Source organism: Spea bombifrons, chromosome 8 (assembly GCF_027358695.1).
Source record: "Spea bombifrons isolate aSpeBom1 chromosome 8, aSpeBom1.2.pri, whole genome shotgun sequence".
NCBI lineage: Eukaryota > Metazoa > Chordata > Amphibia > Anura > Pelobatidae > Spea > Spea bombifrons.
Genome location: NC_071094.1, coordinates 29,314,048 through 29,341,254, shown reverse-complemented (window position 1 = coordinate 29,341,254; position 27,207 = coordinate 29,314,048). Strand labels below are relative to the sequence as shown.

Below are 27,207 nucleotides of genomic sequence, written 5' to 3'. Positions count from 1 at the left end.
TGAGGTGGAGGCGAAAGGGAGCGGCAGGGCCCCGGGCCCGGACCCCGTGTAGGCCGCTTTCTCTGTGCACCCAGAGTTGCTGGGTCCGGCTGGGGCCTGCCTGGCCTGCGCAGTGCTCCGAGACCCCTAGATAGATGGTGTTGGTGCTGAAGGTACCGGAGAGTGCGTGTCCTCTGCTGCAGCGCTGTGCCCCCCGCATACAGAGACTATTTCGTGTACGTTTACGCTTCCACCAACCGGCCTCGAAGCATGAGCCCTGCCAGACTGTGTGCATCGATATAGGAGATGAGGAGCACTGCGATAAGGCCCGGGTGAGTCTTGTATCACAGGCCACTTTTTGTCAGGGAGTCGCCCTCTGATGTTGGAATATAACCTGTCCTGCTGTCTGTTACCTGTGACCCATCCCACTGCTTACTTCTGAAACATTAATAATCACCCGAGCCCAACACATTTTGCCCTGCAAGTGATGCCTTCCAGCCTTTTCATCCTCTGATGATACCCCCAATATTATCAAGCTGCTGCCATTGGTACCCCGACTTGCTGCCATTGGTAACCTCACATGCTGCCATTGGTCTTCTAAAAGATGTATCCAGGGGCAAGGTGCTCCTACATAACTAACCCATACTGCTGCCACACTTTGTAAGCTTATTAGATGGATATTTCATGGGCACATATATTCTTCCATTAATGCATTCTCCTAAACTATACATTATTGTGTTTGTTCTCTGCTAATTGGATACTATCCCATTCTCTCTTAACGGGTCATATATTTCTGTCCATAATAGTTTATCCTGCATTATTTGTTCTCCCCTTATTGCATCATGTCATTACTCCATCCCAAAGGGCAACAAGTCAAACAACCACCCCCTGCAATTCGGTGGCAACTTCTGTAGTTAACCATGCACCCCCATACTGACTTGTTGCTCAGCAGCCCAGGCACTGACCACAGGTCTCCTAGGCGCTAACATCAAGATGTAGTTTTAACTTTCAATGACCCTCGTTGTTTACTAGCTTCTCCTACGCTGCAGCCTTTCAGTGAGCTCCACACCCTACAGCCTTAAGTAAGATTGCCATAGAGAAACCTCTCCTGCATCTTCACCCACACCACTGTTTACTATAACTGGGCATACATTCTCAGCAACTAGTTTCGGTCTGTAATCTGTTTTTCTTTAGGATCACCTAAAGAAGTCTAGCACAACATATTTTATTACAGAGAATGCTAGATGTTGATTTGTTCTATCCAAATATGTGCACGCTATGCAGTGTTGTATGTAAAAGCTTTTGTTGCCAGACCTGACCATTAAAAACTGGACACTTGTCTGCCAGAATTACAGCCGGACAGTGCATGGAACTGTCAAGCATAAGTTAATTCACTTTATTTATTCATAGGGTAGGCTTAAGCAGGCAAGCAGTTTATGGTAAGCTCAGAGCTGCTGGACTTCCCTCAGGATACCAGAACTTTGCAAGTGTCTATTAAGACTATATTTTAGCCGACTCAGCTCCATATTGCACTCCTTCCCTCTGGATGAGTTATGCTAAATCAGGTGTTGGGTCCAAGTCCTTAATTAGTCCCTGATCTTGTGATGGGAGGCTGTTCCACTTATCTACCACCCACTAAGTCTCTAAGTATTTCAATGTTTCTATGCTTGTTTCACATGTTTACTGCAAGCTATACATATATTTAAAGACGATAAACAAATTGGGCAATAGCATATGAGAGCTCTCAAATGACTAATGGCATTCCCTTTTCTTACTTATACTGATCAGATACCGCTGACATACTGCCATAATGGTTCAAAATTCACCGCAAGCCCATCCTGCTTTTAAAACAAAAAAAAAAAACAGGGAAAGAAAATCTCACTAGAGACTGAATCATAGTCACGCTCACTGCCAGTGTAACCCAATTGTGCTAAGTCACAAAGATTCTTGTCCTCTTGCAACTCATGTGGGTGGCTGGAAAGAGGAGGACATAGACAAACAAGGAAAGGCAAGGCGATCAACACCAATCATTAACTCATTGAAGGTCACACAGCATCATCATTTGGAGTTTATGTTTATTGTTTCAAGTTAGTAAATTAAACAGGACCTCTGATTGAAATTCATTGTAATTTTCAGTCTAGAATAGAAGGGTATTTACATAAAACCCATATTGTTGACTATTGTACTGTTAAAACATCAGTTAAGACGCACGTTTGCCCTAACACTCGATTATGTAAACTGTTTTGACATATTTGCACTCAATACTATTCTCACAGCAGAGAATAAGAGAACGGGGTAAGATTGTTGGATAGAGCTGTGACTTCTCATTATTCCTGTTGTCACTGATGTGACCAAAATGTGTTATACTAGTTACAATAGTTCACATAAATAATAGGTGGGCTGGGAACATTTGCTTGGGACAGGTAAACATTCCAGTCTTGACCACTAGGGGGAGGCAATTTCAACTGAAAAAACACTTGTAAAGGTTGTAAAGATACAAGGGAGAAAAAAATCCTATTTGTAGGAATCACACAAGCTCTGCATACACCTCAATAAAAGATACAAAAAGGTACCAGTGTCCTTTTTGGTGTAAATTAAAAGTGCCTGGATCCTGTCCAGATCTAATGCGCTTTGTTTTAATGTAAACAAGGAGTACTTCACAGCAAAAGGCGATGCTAGTAGCAGGCATGATTTCCAACCCTTATGAGTTGAGATAGAGATGGGGGACAAAGCTAGCAGGGTGGTGCTCACTAAAATGCATATTGTAAGGACCTGGGTGCCAGCTCCTAACTTTTTGCACCAGTAAAATAGATGTTTTTATTCAGTCCTTGTCTTAACCACCCTTCCCGCTTACTATTTATTGTATTATATAGCACCATAATATTCTGCCGAGCTGTACAATGCTTATCAGACTAAGTGAAGTGAATGTCCAGTGCCCTGGCCTTTAAAAAGTAAACTACACTTATGGGTGCTCACTCACTTGTGGTCCTGTTCTCGCCTCCCATCTGTGTAGCAGTATACGCAACCACGTGCTCCATGTTTGCCTAACTCCTCAATACAGTTGAGTATGAGTTGTATCTACTGGCAATCATCTCGTCAACGAAAACGTCCCATGGGAAAATCTCTTAGGCAGTAATGTATGTCGGTATGGGCTTATTTAATTTCCCCAATAAATCTGCTTTGAATGGGTACCTGGAAGCTGCTGTTGTTGGATGTGATATTTTGGATGACTCCTTTCTCAAGCACCACACCGATGTGATACTTTATGGCAATGCTAATGAGGTCATATTACAAGCCATTCTTCCATGCACATTCATTACTCACAACGTCATGCTGAGCAGTATGATAAGGAGCTCAGGGTGTTTGTCTAGTAGAATAGACTAGAGGCAGAACACATACAGTTGGCCAATATGCAGCTGGAACTGTTTGAAAAAGAGGAAACTGCACAATACTTATGAAAACTTGTTTTTAGTCTGATACTAGTAATAGAAAAGTTGGTGGGAGTTCCCTTTATTGTGTTCTGAGACCCCCATTAGATTCAGTGGAGGGGTTGGGATTAGGTAAAGGCAGGGAGGAGCATCTCATAATCAGTCTACTCCTGACTTTTTCCACTGCGTCAGAGCAATTATTTCCTCATTTTCCACTTGGTGGAGACAGATCACACCATACTAGGACAATATGTGAATCATCCCTTTCTCACCTGACCAGCCTGAATATTGAATCACTGTTTTGGCGCTCCCAGCTCTCGGATTATTGTCAGGCCGTTTCTTTTTTTTAACCACCGCTCCGCTTTTATCATTCAAAAGATGCATTTCCTATATGATTTTGTAAACAGGAACTTGGCTATCTGAGTGATGGATGCTCTGTAATTCCTCCGGACTCTGCCTGCACAAGTTACTGCAAATCTGAAACACCAAATCCGGAAGTGACAAGATAAAGGAAAATACTTTATGGTTTAAGCAATATTTATTTTCATGGAAGGTTTCATTTTGTGCTTCAATTAGATGAAATATATGTATTTATATATGGGTAGACTACAGCTTTTGCTATATACAAGCACCCTTAAACTAAAGTGGAGCACCAACTCGGTGGGGAAGAATAATTCTGCAGATCTAGAAAACAGGAAGTACACCTGTACAGTAAATTACTAATATACCCATTGCTAATTTGAATCTGATTCTAACAGTTTTATTTAGTTCACTGAACCATTGAAAATAATATTTGAGAAAAATGATGTATCCCCTTTAAAGGGTAACCCTTACATTCCCAGTTTGTAAATTAATTTGTCAGAATCCTCTATCCTTAAAGTTGTGGCATATTCACGCCGAAAAGGTGCTGGCAGAATTTAGTCCTAAACCCTGTCGATTGTGAGCGTGTGAATCCATCTATTAATGAAGTAATCGCTCTTCTGCTGAATATATTTCATGTGCTTAAAGAGACCTTAAGGCTCAGTTGTTTTTCAGGGATCAGAGAAGCTAAAAATGTTTGGCAATGAACCCAGTGATGCTCTAGTCTTCAAGGTTTAATGGCGCCAATGCAAGAAGGGTGGAGGTGACGCGCAGTTCTTAATTATGCGCACACATTAGTATTTTGACAGTTTTATAAAATAAAAGTGGTGAAATACAGCGCTATTCTTTGGGAGATCCCCAGAGGAAGGCTAACAAATTCCAAAAAGACAACACTTTCAGCAAAGCATTGCTCAGTCCTGTCCAACATCTCTCCTGACCACAACCACCAATACTGAACAGAAAGGCCCCAAACATAGGGTAGGAATCTTACAGTGATAGTATTAGTGCTATCTTTGTTACTCTGTACAACCATAAAGTACAATATAAAACCCAAAAAGAAACAAAAAACGGTAAAGGGACCTTACAGTTTTAAAATTCACGACAGGGCAACGGGGCAATCACCCTCCTGTCCATTTGCTGTCATCATCCCAGAGACCCTCTATGCTGTCTGTTTTATGATATGACATCAGTTGTACAGGATTGCGATTCGCCTCCAATAATTATATCCATGCTCCAGCAAATGGTAATAACAGTGTAAATCTTATTTATATAGCGCCAACTCTGGGCCAGCCTTCTCAGTAGAATAGATGAACGAGTTCATGTTAATATTTCTTTCTCTCAGTAGTATTGGTTAAAGGATTATCATTGTGTTATCGTTATGCTATCATTATGTCATTCTTCAAAGGAGCTGTATATAAATTTGTTTAGCATTTGACGACGAGTCCCCTTTTGAATTGGGGGAACTTGCTCACTGTTAGTCTTTCTCCTTCCTCTCCTCCTATCTCTTAAGAACTGGAGCACATTCATACCGAATTTCTTAGTGATGTAATAGAAGAAGATTTTACAAATGCCTTTTGATAACATAAAATATTTAAAACAAACTTTGACCCCAAAATTTGTCTTCCTAACTCTACAGCCAGGAACCTTTATTACGATCTAAAATATATATTTTCCTTAGCATATGCAATAACCTTACCATACCACAGTGACATTCTTTGTAAAGCAACGGCTTATGCCATATGAATGGTGATAAACACAACAAATATTCTGGTTCCAAAGCTCCTACCAAGGCATGTGACTTTTCACCTATGACACACATACTCTTTATAGCGCATATCTTCATGCTTCTGTGAGATTCATGTTTTGTGAGATTGTCACTTTTGCATATTTTTTTTGTTGTTTGAGGAATTTCTGTAAAATTACATGTTATGATTTGGTAAGGTTAAGCCACAATTTTGCCTAATGTGCTTTTGTGATGTAACATTTAGAGATTTTCCATGAAAAAAAAAAAAAACCCCTTATTTTTTTAGGCTAAAACTCCTTTTGTTTTGATATCATGCAGTACCTCCTGGTTCCCTCTGACTCAGTGATACAGGGAGATGAGCACTATTTACAGAGTCTCTGTGAATCATAGCGTTAACCCGATGCAAGCCACGCAGGTCCGTAGCTAGTGTGTTGCCATAGCTATTTTTATTTTTATTTTTTTTTTACTTACATATTATACATACGAAATGAAATACTACAAAAATAGTATAAAGAGAAAACCCTATCTTTGAAAAAACTATGAGTTTTGTCAGTACACTAAACATGGAAAAGGGGAATGGTGGTTCAACAGACATGGTAAAAATGGCACAAAAGATGCTGTGACCTGGGGGGGTTACAAAGTAAAAAAAATTGCAGGCTGGGGTTACAAGCTTTGGTTTGCTTGAGTTATCAGCATAACTACCTGATTTGAGCTCTAGAAAAGTACTCAATGAAATATGGGACCTTGATGTTTTCATTGATGCAAGCTTTGGACTAAAGTGTGTTTTGGGTGGGGGTGATGTACTCCACATGATGTTATCTGTCCTAGCAGTCAGTCGTGACTCCCATGAAAAGAAGTATTTAGGTGAGGAGGAATGGTTGCTAAGCACTGGGCATCTGTGGATTCAGATCTGTACGGCTACAAGCCTGAATTATCCATTATAAGCCCCACATTCACAAAGGTTGTTTAGCAGACTCTTACCTATGTGGTTTGGCCCATTCATATACTCTGCAGAATACAAAAAAAACATTTTTTATTTCTTTTTACGTCACCACATCATTCAACTCTGTAAAGATTTTTATTCTTAAATATGACTTTTTTTCCCTTGCTGTGATAAAGAGCTTCCATAGAAACACAAAGTGGGCCAGCGTATTCCATGGTAGCCGTTAGCTGAAATTTATTTTTCTTTTTTCAGTTACATTTTGCTGAGTAGCCTTCTGCGTTTACTGAGACTGTTTGCTAATGAAAAGCATGTTGTAGTTAATTACAGTCCAAAAAAAATATTTTACAATAGGTTTGTTTAGCTATGACCCCCCCTTTTTAAATTTTTACTGTACCCATATAAGTTATACATCATTTTATACTTAAATCTTCTTTTGATACCACTTTTAGATATAAAGTCCAACAGTTCATCTGAATAATATATATATATATATATATATATATATATAAAGACATAGTAATTGTTATATTAAAAATGTGGTGCTTTTTACTTTTTTTTTATTATATATATATATATATATATATATATATATATAATAAAAAAAAGTAAAAAGCACCACATTTTTAATATAACAATTACTATGTCTTTGTGGCAATTATAGGGCAAATATTACTGTTTCAGAGAATCATGTTTTATTATTATTTTCACAGTTGGTATATGCGTAATCACAAACATAATGGTAATCACAAACAAATAAAACAATGAATATCCCACATATTTCAGCTTTCACTGAGAGCTTTTGGGCTCTTGTTAGACAACCATTTGGCCCCCTTACTTGTCATCTGACTGTATCTCCCTTACTTGTCATCTGACTGTCCCTACGATTGTGTTGATATGGACCGTTTTTTGGTCTTGTGGACATTTTTTCATGGTGTATCTTATACGTCACTGGTCTCGAAAGGAATAAAGTACTTAGTGCACACAAGGTGCAGACTGAATACTGCATGGGTCAGAGTGAAAATATGTTAATCTTATAGCGTACCTAACATAAATATGTGTAGTAATAGTAAGTGACGTGTTTATCAGTGGCAGTGAAAAAGGATGTGAGCCAACAGAACCACGTTGCATGATGGAGATGAAAAAACCTTTGCTTATGATCTGCAGGCATTTCTTCTATTTCACTATATCTACTGCTGTATTTTATATAGTTTCACTTTATTTATCTGATTTTATTCTTGATTTTGTAAGATTTTCTGGGCACTGTATTGATGAAGGAGGGTCTGTGATAGGAACGCTAGAACAAGAATTCTTTCTAAAATTGACCATAGTGTAAAAAGTGTTTCTTAGAAGGTGGATACATTTCCAGCAGAAATGGTGGAAGTTGTTTACAGAAGGATTTATGAGATTGTTTGACATTGTATATCCCTTAGTATAAAATACTCCTTTTAAAAAAAGTGCATTTTCAACAGATAGGAAAATATTTTCTGTATCTGCTTTTAGCTTACCGAGATTGGTTTTACTAAAACTCCCTTTAACTTTCACTTTTTGTTTGGTAATTGTTACGTTTGTTTAAATGTCAACCTCACGGAAGCTGAGATCTGTATCTAAGATCTGCAGAGCCAGCATGCTCTAATCAGATTTCTGTCCTGACATTCTCGCCCTTCTCCTCGCCCACCATTAAAAGGGCTAACTGAAGGGGAGATAGGAATGATAATGCAGATCCAGTAATTACATATATATTGCATATTTGAACCCGTAAACAACATTGTGAGGGTTTATTTTAGGGTATAGAATTGTAAAATGTCATATATGGGAAAAGTGACAGATCCATTTTAAAGAATAGTGGATCTCTGCTTGTATACATGCTCTTGATAGAGTAGGAGCACATTTCTAAAACAACCCACTGCTCGATGACTCAGAATTCTCAAGCAACGCAGCATCAGTTTATATTAGCTCATGTAAGAAAGCCCCAGTTTGTTTATAGACGAGCGTGTCTCAGGAGCTCCAATTGCAGCAATATAGCTGCAATATCTATGTATCTGATTAGGAACCAAGCCTTAAATGTAGTTCTGTGCCATAACCGTATTAAATACCTCATGCATTGAGTTCCAATGTTCTTTAGGCACTCACCTTCATAATAAAGATTATCTGCTACTAGTAGAGTTGTCTGGTTCTACAGAGAAAACAAGCAAAATAATTTTGGCACTTTCACATAATTTTTTTCTTAAAGACACTCAAGTGGTCAAAGTAGCCCCCTGAGCAATGGATACATATGAACTCTGTGGTCCAAGGTTCCATGACTTTGATTGGCGTGAACAATGGAGAGCACTTCCAAGCCGGCGCTGGAGCGGACTGGCAGTATGTATATTAAGTTTGAGGAGATGCGTATGGGGGATACTGCAGAATCAATCCATGCATGTTCAAGGGGGACACCACGGAGATTTAAATGCAGCTATCATATACATTTAAGATGCATGTGATGGCTGGAGCGTTCCTTTAAACTTCAAAATAAATATGTTTAACTGTGTATTGGTTATTCAGCAATTTTTATCTATGTGAATTGGTCACTTGGAGAACATTTGAGTTGCCAACCATATTGATGGGGCCATTAGATGAAGGTGTTTACTTGTATTGGGCCAGCTCAGAAAAAGATTATGTAAAATTATGCATCTTTTTCTATCTTGGCCCAATAAAAGGTTTAATCTTTGACTAAAGATCTTCTCTTGGGGCAATACAGCTATATCCCTTTTCTTTGGCCAGATTTATAAACTCTTTTATACTACTGACTATATACAGTCTACAGAAATACGGTTTGATGTCAGTTGAAGATCCTGTCTGGAAATGGCCCAGCAAACATGGGCAAAATCTGCAAGCCTCCACTTTGAGCAATTTCAGATTTGGAGCAAAAGAATAAACGTTTTGAGGCTACCGATCTATATTTAGCCGTGTCTCTTGGCTTCGCCGTATATACAAATAGTTTCCTTATTCAGCTTTGTAGATTTAAGGGATATTGGTACCTGCGTTTTAGGGACAAGAGTGCTTAATGTTTCCAGAGTGAACAGAAAGTTTGCTTATTCTTGAAACAAAAAAATTTTAATCTTTCTAATTTAGGACTGGTAAAATTATAATTCCTCTACTGATCTTATAATATAATGTTATTTTTGACAAATGTTCCTGCTTTTTTCATGTCTTGCATTTCAATACAAAAACAGAAACTTAATTGAGGCACCAGAGTGTTTCCCCTTTCCCTTCCCTTCTTGTAATAAATACCTAGTATGTGTTTTAAAATCTAGAATGGAAACATTGTTGACGGTTGTTAAAAGAACACTCCACCCAATCAATTAAGTGAAATGTATATTAAAGTCCATTTTGCATGGAATGCAGTGGATTTTACTGCATGCAACACATCTCATTGTCCTACTTCCCTACCTTGTTTTCCTGAAACAAGCAGTGTTGTTAAAGGGGAACTTCCACTTTGCGCAGCCTACCTTCTCTTCAGTCAGTGCTTCAGCCTTCGACTGCGGCACCTCTACCAGGCGTACCGCAGACCTCAGATGATGTCAGACACCAAAAAGGTGGCCACAACCTGCATTCTTGTGGTCCTATACGATTGCTGCTAGGAGCGGTCGCATTCACCTTAATGAAAGTCTACATGCCTTTCAATTATGGCAACTAAAAAAACTACTTAGCAGGCGATCAATGATCAACTCCTAAGCTTACCCAGTGTTGCTGAAGTGGCATTTCAAATGGCCACCTGAGAACTTGAGGTACAGGTACTGCAGCCAAACATACAGGTCAATGTAGACCACTATGTGATCAGTGAAAATAAAACTTAAAAAATAGAAGACCCCAGTGATGTTGCATTTATGAGCAAGTCCTAAAATCGGCATTGTATCTTCCCACAAATCCTGCCATGAAAGGAGTTGATATACCAGCATTTGAAAACCCCGGGTTTGTCTCAGATAGAATATAGGGGCAGATTTTTCGATATGTCAAAATTCCAAGTTTAAAAACTGAATTGCGCATGCCTCAAATATGGCCTTTTAGCCCCCCCAAACATCCTGACCCACGAAGCATGAGTAGTATCACTGTACTCCGGAGATGTTGCTGAACACATATTGGGGTGATGTTTGTAAGTGATATATACCAGGAGCTGTACATTCATACCTAAATGACTACCACATAGTTTGGCAAAGACTGTTAGTAGAATTAGTGCATGGAAAGAGTTAAAATACTAACATTTGAAATACCCTGGGGTGTCTAGGTTTCAAAAATATATGGTTTGATGGGGTAAATTATATGGACCCGCTTCAGAGATCTCCCATATAGCACATGGGGGCCAGAATGACCAAAAATGGTTTTATAATAGCGAAACTCAGGACAAATACTGCCCTTACACACACATACATGTGCGTACTTATACTGCTCTTACACACACCTGTCCATAGACACACATAAGCTTACCTCTTCCACCATCCTCCTTCCTTCATTCTCCATCCTGTGGTGGGAGCGCGAGGCCTGTCACTTCAGATCTCGCTTTACTGCTCCCTCATCAATACACGCTACACGCTGGCTATTGCTGCAGAGCGCAGGGATGACGTCATATCCCAGCACTCGGCATTATTTGCAGGCACGTAGTGATGAGGGAGCAGTAAAGCGAGGTCTGAAGTGACAGACCTCGCGCTCCCTAATGTTGAGCCGACTAGAGGGAGATCGTGATCTCCCAACTAGTCCTGCAGATCAGGTGGCTGTGCCCCCCCCCCCTTAGTGAGTACCGCTCTCACCCTTCCTCCGCCGCAGCAAAGCAGGACAGAGGTAGGGATAGGTGGGACAGAGACCCAAAATCCCGACTGTCCGGCCCAAATCGGGACAGTTGGGAGGCATGTATTTAGCAGGCTTTTTCATTCGCTTCTGTAGATGAGTAAAAGATTTTTCAAATAAAATTAAGAAAAAGTGTCTTTTTTCAATCTTTCACCATGGTTTACTATTTTTTTTTTATAGTAAATTATATGATACGATCAAAATAATATCTAAAGAAAGATCTTGTCGTGGAAGAAACAACATATAACTTGTGTGGGTTCACTGAGAGAGAAGTTTTTGCACCTCTGTTGTACCTGCTTTTGTGGACTACGTCTTCCTTGCTCCGCAAAAGCTCAACTAATAATAATTTTAAAAAAAAGTATATTTATACACTACATATCTGGTTATTTATTTGAGGGGTCTTTGACAGGTAACAGTGGCTGTTAAATCCCAATATCTGACCTGCATGTTACCAAAAATTAGACTATTGACCCTGCAAAAGATGAGGTGAACAGATCACCTGCCAGCGTTCAAGGACTGTTAAGGGTCCCCCTCAATTTTGTTACCATGGAAAAAGCAGATAGCGAAGTTGCCAGCCCCCATAAGATAACTGATCATCTCCCAGTTCGAATGCGAGACATCTGTAATGGAAGTCTCATTCATAACATTTGAAACCCAAAAGCGTCCTATGTGCGGGGACATGTACAGTATCTCACAAAAGTGAGTACACCCTCACCTTTTTGTAAATATTTTATTAGGGGTGTACTCACTTTTGTTGCCAAGGTTTAGACATTAATGGCTGTGTGTTGAGTTATTTTGAGGGGACAGCAAATTTACACTCTTATACAGGCTGTAAACATGGAAACAATGCGGATGTAAGCCTAAAGTGGCCATCTGGCACAATGGGCAAACACCTAGTTATTATTATTATACTATAGTTATAAAGCGCCAACAGATTCCGCAGCGCTGTACAAGGTAAAAGTTTTACAGATAATGACAAGTACAAAATGACAAGCAATTGACATTCAGATACAAGAGAAATGGAGGCAGGGCCAGCCCAAGGCAAAATGCCGCCTGGGGCGAATTTTAAAATGCCGCCCCCCCCCTTATCTACCCTTTCTCTCCCTCCGTCCCTGCCGCCCCCCCGCCCCATTATCTACTCTTCCTCCCCCCGTACTTACCTTTCAGCAGTCCTGCGGCGAGACTCCCTGTTCGGTCTCGGTGCCGGCTTGTAATGCTGAGCGCCGGAAATCTTTCGGCGCTCAGCATTACAAGCCGGCACCGAGACCGAACAGGGAGACTCGCCGCAGAGGAGAGAGAGAGGGGCGCCGAGCGGGTACTGACAGCTTGGTAAGCGAAAACCACTCGGCGCCCCTTTCTCTCTTTCGCTTCAAAAAAAAAAAAAAAAAAAGGGGGGGCTTGGGGCGGCAAAGTGCCGCCCCTTCAAAAGTGCCGCCTGGAGCAGTTGCCCCACTCGGCTCCATTGTCGGGCCGGCCCTGAATGGAGGGTTACATTGTAGGGGTCAGAAACAGGAGGTGAGGACTGCGTGGTAGTGAATGATGTTAATGTAGGGGGAGTTTATATCAGTGGTAGGCTTCCCTTTGTGCCTCCCATGTACCTTTATCGTCAGGCCACTGCTTTACTGGGTGGTTGCCTGCTGCTGATGCTGCCATGTATCCGCAAGCACATCATTGCTAGCCCTAAAAGTGCCAGGGTTCATTTTGTAAAACACACTGGGGGATATGTCACCTGTGCGCATGAGCAGAGGACCCTTGTGCATGCTACCAGAACACAAGCAGCTTTCGCGTGTAAGTGAAGCGCCACACTTTCTGCTTGCAGACCAGCGCCAGCGAAGCCAACGCTGTGGCCTTCACCCATGGCTTTGCAAAGAATAGGATTCCTGTGTGGTTTCAGCCAAATTCTAGATCCGGCTGTACAAGTTCCACATGGCAGCCCCTCTCCGCCGCTCTAATGTCCCTGTCTTGGTTAAGCTTAGAAAGTCCGCTTTACGCCTCATTAATAATAAAATAGAAACGTGTCTATGGTCGTAGACGAGTGCTTCGCGTTCTGTGCAGGGCTGGCAAGTGGGGCTGGTCTCCTCTGAACACAATGTCCAGATCAACAGCGTTTACACCATGTCTGGCTCCTGTGCATGCTCTTATTACGGGACCCTTATTCTATTTTGCCCCCTGATAGCCTTATGTTGTATCCCACATATATTCCAATCTGCCCCTGGCCCGGGCCTGTTGATGCCCTGCTCCCTCTATACCATACTTATATTGGGCCTCTGACAGTAGGGCACGTGGCCCCCGGCTGGGGGTATATTTAGAATGCTGTTCCTTTTGCTGGGAAAGAGGAGACTTCCCCAAAGAATCAGTGTTTAGTAAAGGAGTTTTTCTCGGGCGTTAGTCATGTGTGTTTCCGGCATGACAGCATGATGTCAGCGGGTCACGAGCCTTCGCTCTTTGTTGTCTCTGTGGAAGTACTGAATTTCCCAGCCGCTGTCGGGGATCCTGTAGTAGGCGACGTCACGAAGAAGGCGGGACCAGTGCGGATGACGTCAGCTCAAGGGTTCTCTTCTCTCAGCCCCGGCTAGCAGGCATTCTCGCCTAAAACTCTCGGAGAGGCGACCGCATCCCACTCATCCGCCTTCCTCCCGGGGCTGCGCGAGGCACCAGGTAATGACGGCGGGATTTGGAACCCGACCCTGGGGTAAGGGGGCGTGGGGTGGGTTACTTACTAGTAAGGTCTCGTCGCTTCTAGTGTGTGGCGATCGCGGAATGAAGTGGGTTAAATAAATGATAATTATTGATAGAGGGAAATGTGGCTCACTGTAGTGATTGGAATGGGTATTTACTAATCGATCAGTTCGCATCTCCCATGATATAGAGGTCGCTTTAGGGGTTCTGGTAGAGGGAGTTCACACATCTTTCCCTGCGAAGTTTCTAACTTCATCCCTCCAAGCGTTCTCGGCAGCTGGAAGCTGTTTTGTTTAAAGGGACGCAGGGGAAAGTCTCTTAAGTTTCGGTTACTGAATACACTTTACTCGCTGGGCAAACACTGAATAAATGCATTGCGTAAGGGAGCACTTGGACCAATTAGTGTGACTTTAAATGAGGATCTGGAAGAAGGATCTCACAAATGTACATAGAAACATTCATTCCTACACACGTACATAGAACCATTCATTCCAACACACAGGTGTATAGAACCATTCATTCGGACACATGTGCATAGAACCATTCATTCCAACACACAGGTGTATAGAAACATTCATTCGGACACATGTGCATAGAACCATTCATTCCAACTCACCTGTACACATTCTAAATTACAGTGTTGTAGGCTGTATAGACAGGACTTGACACAATTTCTAGTCTGACGAAAGGGTTTCTGTCTAAATAAAATGACGGGTTTAAAGGAATTGAACATTTTTTTGTTTTGGCTCATCTGTTACTTTAAATTTTGGATGTTTTAAGCAGGACTTTTTAATGTTGTTCTTTTTCTGTTTTGACCATTTAAATCTCTTCTAGTATATACTATAAACAGGGGATTATGTATGTCATAGTGGCTGAATTGTCTCTATAAAAATGCTTTATTCTGTGAACGTCCATGGTCTTTTAACCCTTAGGTGGTTTATAACACAGGACATATTTTTTCCTTTACCTGCTGTCCATTCAATGATAGAACATAGTTCTACATTCAGACTTCAGACCTTTCCATGACTATATATATATTTCCATTAACCCTCTATCCTCCTCCTCGAAGCTGTCAATGATGGACTAGTCTCTTGGAAAGCTGAGGATCAGCCTGTGACAGTCTCAGACAGTGACCTGTTCCCTGTACTCAATGCAATGGTTCCTGGTCTTTGAGTTCATTTTCCAGGACTCTCAGCAAAGCACCTGTATGTGTGGAATACTATCCCCCGTGATGCTCATTGACCATGTGGACCTCATCATAATACAGGGTTATTGGAGTTGTGGTTCACAAACGCTTTTCACCCCTTTTTTAATTTAAGGAAATGTAAAAAAAAAATATTTTTCGACAATTTTTTTATGTCTTTGTGATTTTTTTTTTTTAAATAAGGTGGGGTTGACAGCTGATGTCACGCTTTTGTTGTCATGGTAGCAGGCTCCTTATTCCAGGCACAGATCCCTGCCCCCAGTCAGTGATCGGTTCTTTTAACTTGGAGAGAAATTGTGGATTGTTCACTGACCGAACAACAGCCTATTCCCATCCACGATCAAAGCGTTGGCATTTAAACGTAAATATGAGGTGTGACGGACCGACCAGGGACCTCAGGTTGTCCCCCTCCGCCAAGAGCGACTTCTCCCTTCAGGACAATAATTCATGTCACTGGATAACATTAACTGAGAGGTAGGGTGACTCTAGGAACCATCACAGTCCCAAAATGCAGGAACCCCAAATCTGTTTCCGAGCTCCACAGTCTTTAGAGTCTCTTATGATTTGGATAATATGGCACTCCTTACCAGGGCCCATAGTCTGTAGGAAGGAGGCTGGCACTCAGTCCCCTCCAGGAGCCCATGGCATGGAGGCTTTTGTGACATGAGGCTTCCGACAAGACACCAACCTGGAATGAGTGGGAACGCTCCTGAATGGCATCTACCACAACATCTAGAAAGGATTCTTGGGACTTTAACAGGGTTGCAGCACAAGGTTTATATGAACAGTACAGAAAATAGTGTTGCAGAACTTATTTTGTTGCATAGGCCTAACATTACGCATATTTAACTGTATTTTTATTTTTCTAACTTATTTTTAACGTTGGTTAAGCTACCCAGTTCATTCGGTGTGCCCTTTGCCTCACCCAGGACCAAATTTCTTACTGTTTTGCCATTTCATGGAGCTTATAAGGTTTGAGAAGTTTTGAGTCACAAAGCTATGAATGGAAGAAAAATGAATTTATTAAAGCTTAAAAAAAATCTCAGCATTTCTGACCTTCTGTTTTGTTTTGCACTTCTCACTTTTTTTCCCTCAAGCTATACTTTTTTGTGTGGATTGAGGAAAGCTTTTTTTTATATAACTGGCTACATTATTGTAGATATATATTTGGAAGGCAGATTATATGCCGATTATTCTCTATGATAGGAATTGACAGATTGCTGAGAATTCTGAAGACTAGACGCATTTTTTTAAATTATGGAACGCTGAAATTATGCACGAGTGGCTGATATAGCTAGTGGAACTTTCACATGATATGAATGAATCCTTCCCCATTCATGCACAGCCCATCATCTCTATCTGTATCACTATCAACAGTGAGCAAAACTCATGTAAACTGGCTTCACAAACCTACCCCGGTTGCGGTGCCGGTCGTGTGTTTGTGGTTTGCATTCCGGGAACGACAGAGCCCTAAAGAAAAGATGGAACGAAGACGGAGGCACAATAAGGAAGAAGATCTTGTAATGGAACTACAAAAAAGCATTATTGAAGAAAAACTCCAGTGCACTTTCCATAAACAGATAAACTTTATACTTTGGTCTCCCTGCATTCCTGTAACTATTAAGTTTCTTGTGGGAATGCTCCTCATTGTTTTCACCGTTTATACTCACAAAAAAGGTATAAAGCTGGCATTTTGTTATTGGGTTCAAAGGGTAAAAAGCTGCCACAAGTAGACTAAAACCTATAAACCAAGTTGCGGACTGTGTTATCGCCCTCGCGCAGCACTTTTGCAGTAGCTTTCCTAATGACTAGATGGAGAATAAAAACAGGTAAACGCTTGTATTCGGCAGACTTGTATTTCTTTTCTTTCTTCTGTTGGTAAATTCGCCCACGATGTGTCCACACGAGCAACGCTTCCAATTCTTTCAGGATTAAAACAACAGGAGATGAGGGGCTGATTTGCAAATACCGTATTTGCTCGATTATAAGACAAGGTTTTTTCCAGAGCAAATGCTCTGAAAAATACCCTCGTCTTATAATCGGGGTCGTCTTATAATCAGACTTCAAATAGGTCTGATTATGAGACTAAGATCCAGATCCCCCGCAGCGATGCAGGGGATCTGGATCCTCCTGTGTTATGCCCCCCCCCCCAACTTACCGGTGCATCTGAGTCCCCAGTGCTTAGTCCGGGCAGCGTGTAGAAGTCTACGCGATTCGTGTAGACAGCTTCCTCTGCAGCGGAAGTTGTCTACATGAATAGCGTAGAGCTCTACACACTGCCCGGACTCACCGGGGACTCAGAAGCACTGGTAAGTTTGGAGCAGGGGGGGGGGAATGTTAAACGGGGGGCATAAGGCATTTCTGGAGGCAGAGTGCTCTGTGAAATGCCTTTTAACCCACTTAATGCCACTCTGCCTCCAGAAATGCCTTTTAACCCACTTAATGCCACTCTGCCTCCTGAAATGCCTTATACCTCCCTATATGCCACTCTGCCCCATAATATGCCTTTTAACCCCCTAAATGCCAGAGTGGCATATAGGGGTATAAGGCAATTCTGGAGGAAGAGTGGCACAAAGGGAGTCAAAAGGCATATCATGGGGCACAGTGGCATTTAGAGGGTTAAAAGGCATATCATGGGGCACAGTGGCAAGCCTGAGGGCAGATGTGCATAACTGGGGGGGCAGGTTGTAAAAAAAGGAAATAAAAACAAAATATTTTTCTCAATCATAGCTTTTATTAGCAAACAATAGTTCACATAGTTTACATGAATTAACATTTACTGGTAAAACTTTTTTCCTATAGGGTCGTCTTATATTCAGGCTTTTTCTTTTTTTCCGAAATTAATATTCAGATTTTGGGGGGTCGTCTTATAATCAGGGTCGTCTTATAATCGAGCAAATACGGTACTTTGAGGGCTTCATCAGGAGGAAACGAGACATCATGCATGACGGTTCAAACAATTGGTTTCTCAGCCATAGCTACTGGTTTGCTGTGGAAACAAAACTGTAGTCTAACCGATAAAGAGGTTTTTGGGGCGGTATGCCAGGAATGTATACCCGCGTTCCACCACTGGAAGGGTTAATTTGCACCCATCGATCATTAGGTTCTGTAGAAGTGTCGTCATTGCAGTTTAAGATAGTGTTAGCGCCAAATGTAAAACAGACTGATTGTAAATAATAATTATTATTACTTTTTAACATTCGCTCCTTTGTGTTGGGTACAGATATTACTGTCTTAGTAAAGGTATAAAGGAATATGTTTCTAAAAGAAATACAAATTTAACTTTTTTTGTTACTGTAAGTCGGAATTGTTCTGCGATGAACTGTATTACATTGCTCTGCACTACGGAGTATGATGGCGCTATAATGAATCAATAACAATTATAAAAAATGGGCATTTATTTTGTTTCTTGTCTTTCTTGCTTATAAGGAGAATATTTACCATTTAAATGATCTGTTGTGTCCTTTTTTTGCTGAATTTAAGCTGGTGATCCCCCTCCTGTGGTAGCCGTGTAATTCCCGCTTGGTTCTGAATCCGCCGGGTGAATTTGTGCCGCTGTATTATTGAACTCTTGATTTTGTGACGATGGGGGGTGGATAATAAATCCCTAAATGGGGGGGGCACAGTGTCTGTAATGGTTTTTAGAGTAACAATTACCAAACTCACATTTAAACTTCAATTTATTACCATTAACTACAACATGCGCTTTTTTGCTTTTCAGCATAATTCAGTCTATTTCCCGCCCCCCTTCCAGTCATGACCCTTAGGAATAAGGAATGAAGTTGGATTGTGTTTACATACATACATTTTATATATTATCTTTTTACGTGGTGTATGTATATTTGTTTGCTTATTGGCTTGCAGCCAATGTCTGGAAATACAATACTCAGAGCATCCTTTTGTGGAATTTTTATAAAGAAACCAAAAATAGCTTTTCTTTATAGTTAGGGAAATGCGTACCTACAAAAAAATGTTTTTGTTGTTTTCGTGAGCGGTTTCACTTCACCCACAAGCCGAGACGCTTTTGGTAAATAACGTAGTTACAACATCGGTATCCGTAGTGCAATGTTTCGGGGGGAGGTTGGACGAAGGGATTGTAAGGGCAAAGACGGAGCATTACTTTGTTGCGTTGTAGACCAGTAGCAGTATGATGTGTAAGATGAGTATGCAATGCATTAGATTTTATACCTAAATAGTAGTTTGTTGACAACATACAAGATTCATTAAACACAAATTAAACCATTTTTCCCCTCTTCAATGCAGGAATACATTACATCGCTCTGTGCCCCTCAGTACATCAAGCAAGGAACTCTATCACCAGAACTTAGGAAGGTCTTACACAGCCTTCGCGATGCCATTGAATACAAGTGTCTAGCAATCTTGAAGGTGAAAAACGAGAGCTTTGAAATCTTTGGCGGTCAGGTAAACGTGATGACGGCCTGGTCTATGGTCAAGAAACTGGAAATGGAAAAGAAGAGGCCGTCCAAGGAAGAAAGGGCGGCTGCGCATGAGATGGAATACTCACAGGACCCGGCAGATTGCAGCGGGGAATCAGATGAATGGACCAGCTCAGAGAGCGAAGCGGAGCAGCAGGGAGGAAGGGGTGGCGTCGGGGGCTACGGCAATACCCTTTTCCAGGGTATTGATATCACTAGCAAACCACACCGGCAGCTCTGTAGGTCTCCATGCCTGGACCGTCCTAGCTTCTCACAGAGTAGCATTCAAGTTCCCTACGACCTCCAAGGGAAAACGGAGGATTCAAAGAGCAACCTGAACCGAGAGTATCAAGCAAAGATGGACTTCGCTTTAAAGTTGGGCTACACTGGAGAGCAGATTCAGGCTGTTCTCAACAAGCTGGGAGCAGATGCTCTCATCAATGATATTCTGGCTGAACTGGTGAGACTGGGAAATAAAGGCGAGTCCGACGCACAGAGCACTCTAAGCAGCAGTGGTGGGACTCTAGTGCCCAGAGGTGTCTGCACCAAAGAGACTGCAAGTCCAGAATCCTCTCTTGAAGATGAAGTGGTAGATAACACAGATAATCTGAGACCTATTGTTATCGATGGAAGCAATGTGGCAGTGAGGTGGGTCCGGTACATTTCTTTTTTCTTAAACACACATTTTCTTTCACGTCTTTCTAGCACTATAGTCGCTGATGAATTGATTGCTGCTGTGTTTGACTTTTATAGAAGACACAAGCAAGATTTTAACACATTCTCATTAAGTTTAATGTGCAGGCAGCCTTTGGAAAATGACATTTAGAACAGCTGGCTCTGCCATGCTGATAACATGCAGAAACCACAGCTCGCCACCAAAGCGGGATATGTTTGCTGACTTTAATGAGCTTTGTACAAAGCTGCTCTGACTGCTTCTCGGGAGCCCTTTTTTCATGTATTTAGCTACCCTGCAATCTACTCCCCTTGTATTCTGTATGAGTAGTGCTGACCTCCATACAGCTGCTTGCATTTGCATGCCTTAGTAGGCGTGTAGAAGTGTTCCACTTAACAATAAGCGGGCTGCCTAAAACATAATTTTGTTTTGGTACATATATTTTATATTTAGCCAGTAGATGTTTAGCATCAGAAAACCTTAAAAAAGTCCATTTGCACGTAAAGGGACGCTCCAGCCATTATGTGCACTTTAATGCATCTGGTTGCTGAAAAGTCCCTTTAAGTACCTGTTATGTACCCTTTGTAAATACACATGGTATATTTAGAAACGGTTGCAAAAATCATCCGACCTGCACAGGCAGAGTTAAACTTTGGACTTTTAATGGAATTGATGTATTGTCACCTAAAGATGAAATGTTCTCATGACACTGGGGCTTTCCCCTTGTCTCTCTGAAGTTGTCACGGGGGTGATTTGAAATATTAAATATTAGTATTAAAGTTAGGAGACAAGTCAAATGATGATAACCAGCGGCAGGCATTTTGGGCAAAAACATATTGTTGAGTAATGCTGGATTTGAATCTCTGACACACAACCCCGCACTTTTTTTTTGTTCTTCAGGGAAGTAGCTATGCAAGCTTTGACTATTCAAGTAGTCAACAGAGATTAGGTTATGACTATTTAACAAATGGCTTGTGTTTCTTTGTTCCATTTTAAGCCTCGTCTTTTAGTCCTTGGAAGGAACAGGATAATAGGTGTTTTGTACCTCTTGAGTGTTCTCAGATTCTAAGGGAACTGTATTAAGTATATATATATCTCAGTAATTTGTGTCCTACATGTACGACAATGCAGAGAAAAATATGTGTATACACGTAACTTCAGTGCAGTACTTCTAATTTTTTAGCCATGGCAACAAAGAGGTCTTCTCATGCCGAGGAATCCAGCTGGCTGTGGAGTGGTTCTTGGAGAAAGGACATAAGGACATCACAGTGTTTGTGCCTGCATGGAGAAAAGAGCAATCTCGGCCAGATGCGCCAATTACAGGTAATGGTCTTCTTGTGCACTGTGCCAGCTTTGTTACCTGGTTTTGGGTGTGAAATGTGGGATTGTCAAAAAGCAGTTGAGTTTCTAGAGATACCTTTATAAAGGGTTCTGTTACTGATCAAGCCCTTCTTATTGAAGAAGCTGTGTATCCCTATCTTACCAGAAATAAATTACTTTTTTTCTAATGCATGTTAAATCTATAGTTGGGTAACTTTAAACATCAACATGTAAAGTACTCCTGATGGTAATAATTAAGCTGCATTCTTGATAGAAATTCTTCACATGCGATTAAATTCATAATTTCAGTTCTCTGAACTTTTTTTGTTTCACATAGATCAAGATGTGTTGAGGAAATTGGAAAAAGAGAAAATACTGGTGTTTACACCGTCTCGGAGGGTCCAAGGTCGCAGGGTTGTTTGTTATGATGACCGTTTCATAGTCAAGTTGGCCTGCGATTCTGATGGCATCATCGTATCTAATGACAACTATCGTGACCTCCAGAATGAGAAGCCGGAGTGGAAGAAGTTTATAGAAGAGCGACTCCTTATGTACTCGTTCGTTAATGACAAGTATGTGTCTCAGGAGTTTGCTTGTTTTGTTGTTTTTTTTTGTAGGCAGTAACGCACCGATTACACTTAAAAATATGAATTAAAGAAACCATAACTTTTTTTTCCAATTGTCTTACTTTTACTAATGATTCTTTATTGGGCTTAGCCTTCTTTGATTTTATGTAACCGTAATTTGGCACTTACCTTTAGCAATAGTCTTAGTGTTGTCATTGGTTTATTTGTTTTGGTGTTCAGTGGCGTAGTTTGGTGTACCCTAGGTCAGTGGCCCTATCACTAAAAACAAGTCCTTCCATTGGCATGACTTCTTTTTAGCAATAAATCCAGGAGCAAGAAAATATTGGCCTATTCCTGTAAATGTGCTGAGGCTTCTGAAAATTCTAACAGGAACCATTATGTGTAACAAAGCGTTTTGTCTTTACTTCACTTTTAATATGTGGTCACTGTGATTACTCTACCAAGCAGTGACATTTTTTGACCACTTTGGGTATCTTTCACAGATTTATGCCTCCAGATGATCCGTTGGGAAGACATGGTCCCAGTTTGGACAACTTCCTTCGCAAAAAGCCTGTTATTCCAGAGCATAAGAAACAGCCATGTCCTTATGGTGAGCAAACCATGGGGAGGGGATTTACATATATGTGTATGTATGGCATGAACAGTATCTGCTGTTCTACATCACTGATGATTGTAGGTAGAAAGCTGGAATGTAAATGATGTAAAAGCAACAATTGGTCAAAATCACTATAATATAGAGGAGGCTTATGGGTAATGTCTCACAGTTGCTGAACATTCATCTCTGTGGTTTATATTTGGTGTTTTTGTCTGTTAGAACAAAACTTAATGATCCAGGAAGTAGGATCGCAGAAAATAGTTTCTCTCATACAATATGGCAGCAGGAAGTGTTAGTACAAATTACCGAACGTTAGGTGAAATAATCTGGTCGCTATCTTTTCTAGACTATTTCATGTTTCATAATAAAAACTGATATAAACTTTTATTACCTAAACAATGCCAGGATTCTACTCCTCCCATGAGTATTATGCCTTTTATAATGCAGACTTTTTCCCCACCACCCATTTGCATTGCATTGTTTAGAATTTTTTTTTCCCTTTTTCTTTCAGGAAAAAAGTGCACTTATGGGCACAAATGTAAGTACTACCATCCGGAGCGGGCTAACCAGCCTCTGAGATCTGTAGCAGACGAGCTGAGGATAAGTGCTAAACTTTCAGCAGTCAAGACAATGAGCGAAGGAGCACTGGTGAAATGTGGCACTGGACCATCCAACTCAAAAGGGGAAGGGTGCATTGAATCAAAGCGCATTGCCCCTAAAAGGCAGTCAGACCCCAGCATCCGCTCTGCAGCTGTGGAACCGGAGCAGAGGCTTTCAGTAGCTCGTAAGTCAGAGGCGAGTTCTGTACCATCTCTGGTGTCTGCCCTTAGTGTTCCAACCCTCCCTCCTCCAAAGAGCCATGCCGTCAGTGCCCTAAACACAAGATCTGCCAGCAGCCCTGTCCCAGGTACATCACCGTTTTCTCATCAGAAGTGCTCCCTAGATCATATGTCCAGTGTCCACTATCCACCAATTCTGGTAACAAACAGTCATGGGAATTCTGTGAGTTACACAGAGGAGTATCCAAAATATGAGTCTCTGGGAGACCATGGTTACTATTCCATGCTAAGTGACTTCTCCAACCTGAGCATCAGCAGTATGCCCAGCTCAGATTACTACATGTCAGAGCAAGATCGGGGTGCTTTTTCCAGGAACTCCAGCCCATGCCCAGAGAGCTGCCTGAGCCACACCAGCAGTGACTCCTACTCCTCTTACAGTGACCTCTATTTAGGTCTCTCAGACCCCAACCTAGAAGACAACATGAAGCCTCCTAGACCTCCCCCACAAAGCAGACTTCCACAGTTTGCTCCTGGTTACCATGAAGCCCTAACCAGAGTTCAAAGCTATGGGCAAGAAGAGCCCATGCAAGCACAACGGAAACAGTCCATCTCGCATTTGGCCCTGCACATCCAACACCCTCTTGTAGGGGCACGCTCTAGTTGCCCTGGAGATTACCCAATGCCAGAAAATATGCATCCATCGGCCAATGCTCAGCCTGGGAGAGCACTAGTAATGACTAGAATGGACAGCATATCAGACTCCCGTCTCTATGAAAGCAACCCCATGCGACAGAGAAGACCCCCTTTGTGCCGTGAGCAGCATGCTAGCTGGGACCCCTTACCATGTCCCACTGACACCTACGGTTACCATTCTTACCCTCTAAGTAACAACCTCATGCAGCCCTGCTATGAACCAGTGATGGTCAGGAGCATGCCTGAAAAAATGGAGCAGCTCTGGAGGTCACCCCACTGGCCATCAATGTCCAGTGAGCCCAGAGAGCAACATGTTATTCCAGAGCATCAGTATCAGACCTACAAAAACTTATGCAACATTTTTCCCGCTGGGGTTGTGCTCTCTGTCATGGAAAAAAACCCACACGTTACAGATGCCCAGCAGTTGGCTGCTGTCATAGTTTCCAGGTTAAGATCGGGCCAACAACACTGCTAACTAGCACCGGTTACGCATGGACAATAGTATCTATTGATTATGTAACCTAAATGAAAAATGTTTCTCTTGTCTGGGCACGCTGAGCAGTTCTCTGCTGTAGTTCAGACAATCTGAACAAAACATACTTTTATTTATTTATTGTTTTTCTAGAAGCTGACTTTAGAGGTTTTTTTTTTCTTTAAAAAAAGCATTCCTGGAGGAGTGCATGTCTTTATTGCCCAGACATATATCCCTGCTAAACCTGCGTGGCAGGTTAAAACCCACAGAGTTTCCTTGGTGGGCAGTTGTGCTCCTTCCTAGTCTGAATACAGAGAATGGAAGGGATGTGTTAACCCCTGAAATGCTGGAGATGCCAGCCCTTACCTACAGCATAGGAGTTGCTTGCATTATGTTGTGTAAATGCTCTCCAGCTGCACATAGAAGCACCAGTTCATATTGTTAGCAATTATATTGCATGCATACTTGTGTATTTGCAGTTTTAAGTCGGTATAGGTTTGTGTACATTTATACACACATCTATACTTACATAGATACATAAACTAGTAGTGTTAAGCAGTTGCTTTTCTGCGACAATCAGCCATGGCTGCTGTGGGAATGGTTTTTCTTGAATCTACAAAGATGCTGTATTCCTGGCCTTAGATGTATAACTCCCTGAAATGTATAACCACTTCTAATTACTGGTTACTAACATCTGCCAACATCTTCAACTGATCCCCCCTCTTCTTTGCCTGCTGATTGACCCTACTGCCCTTATCTCATGTTATCATTTCATGGAGGTAGGTTCATCGAGGACTGAGAAGGCACGGGCATTCCTCTGTGTAAGACCTTGTTGCCCAAAATGGCACTTTTAAAGTTTAGCTTTGTGGCTTATGGATCAGAGCACCTCATGTTATGGGATTAGGGGTGAATAGGGACACATTTCAGTACCTATAAAAGGTAAGCAAGTACTCTGGAACTCAGACATATGCTGATATTTATGATAAGTATCTGTTAATACACTTGTAAATATTGGACGCCAAAATATTTATGCTATGCAAAGCTACAGCAGGGACAGAAACAAACCTATCCTGTACAAGAATACAATGATTTTCTAAGGAAATGATTACAGGCCATTCCGTGAACTATTTTTATATACATCGGTGATGGGTCCAGAAAATGTCACTGTGTACGCTGATGATTTTGTGGCTCCTGTCCTCGATTCCCGTGCATTGAGAGGAGGATCGATCTATAACGGTCGGAATCCCGAAGAAGTCTCATGAGAAAAATGACACCTTAAACACAAACCATGTGAGTGGATTTTAGCGATGCTTCTCAGGAGCTCGCTACAAGTTCCAGAGACGCACTTCATCGATGGAGGCTCGATTCCGTCACCAGTGATAAAACCAACGATCAGATTGCAGTGTATGGGACAACTGACATTCAGTTCCCAACGATGCATTTCCCTCCAGTGACTGAATCCATCCTCCGATCTTAATATGTTAATCCCGCTGCACTTTATATTAAGTCATGGATTTAAAGGGAATTGTGTTATTGGATAGAACGGGAGAAGGTGTTGTTTTTTTCCTTTTCCGAGATAAAGGAGATGCTTTAACCATTTATTATAAATGTACAAAATGTCAGAAATATTACAGCCAGATCCTTGATGACCAGCATAACATGACCGCTCAAAGCTTTGCAGAATACAGGTATTGCCACCATGGCCACTTCTCTCACCAGCAGGTTCTGGCTTATTTCAGGAGGAGCTGGCTGTCTTGATGGCGATGTAATGCTAAGTTGCACTTTTTTGTTGCAGAGGTACGTGCGTGTATATATGCAGAAAAATAACCAAGCAGAGGAAAAAATAACCATTGCCTGACGAGGCATTTTTTTTATTATTATTTATCTTCTGCTGCACTCAGGTTGCTGATCCAGAACCACTTACATTTCATTTTGTAAGCAACCCGTTGTATAATATTTGGCTATTTTTGAGGTCGCTCCATAGCGGGTATCCCTGAGCTTTGGAATTTTCGTGACTTCGGGGGGGGGGTTGGGTTTTCACAAAAGTGTAGAAGGGCCACACTGAGAGCCCTTTTCTTTCTTCATGAGAAGGTGTAAACTGCCTAAATGTTTCTTACTGTGAAACAAACGGAACGTCTGGCTGCCGTCAGGGTTTTCTCTGGCTCTCTGAGGATGGGTCTTCGGCTGCTTAATATAACGCTCCTTCTCTAGGATTTCCATGGGGGTTGCGTTCCCCTCGATCTGGGGCAAAACTGTCCTTCTTACAGTTGTTGATGAATGAAGACAATATTTGGACTTTTAAAAGTGATTATGGAGCCTTATCCACCCATTTGTTATATAAAATCCATTAATTTAATGATGTTCCAAGCCACCCCTTGTTTGTTGCTCTTAACAAAGTTTTTCCACCAAGACATAACATTCTTTGCTTTTTTTTTTTTTTTTTTTTCACTAAAGCGAGTTTTTGTGGAAAGCTGACATTTCAGCAAGTTTAACC

The 27,207-nt window shown here is 41.5% G+C and overlaps 1 protein-coding gene across 2 annotated transcripts; it reads left to right on the top strand.

The window, feature by feature from the left end:
• Window positions 1–25,777, top strand: ZC3H12B (zinc finger CCCH-type containing 12B). Of its 2 annotated transcripts, none has more exons than XM_053473774.1 (6): window positions 1–311; window positions 19,422–20,242; window positions 21,451–21,590; window positions 21,925–22,159; window positions 22,657–22,763; window positions 23,281–25,777. In XM_053473774.1, exons 1-6 carry the CDS (start codon window positions 135–137, stop codon window positions 24,714–24,716), a joined length of 2,916 nt encoding a protein of 971 aa, XP_053329749.1. In that variant the 5' UTR covers window positions 1–134; the 3' UTR covers window positions 24,717–25,777. The 2 variants fall into 2 exon arrangements, with proteins under 2 accessions (XP_053329749.1, XP_053329750.1); XM_053473775.1 differs by lacking the exon at window positions 1–311 and adding an exon at window positions 13,871–13,933.
• Window positions 25,778–27,207: the final 1,430 nt, after the last annotated feature.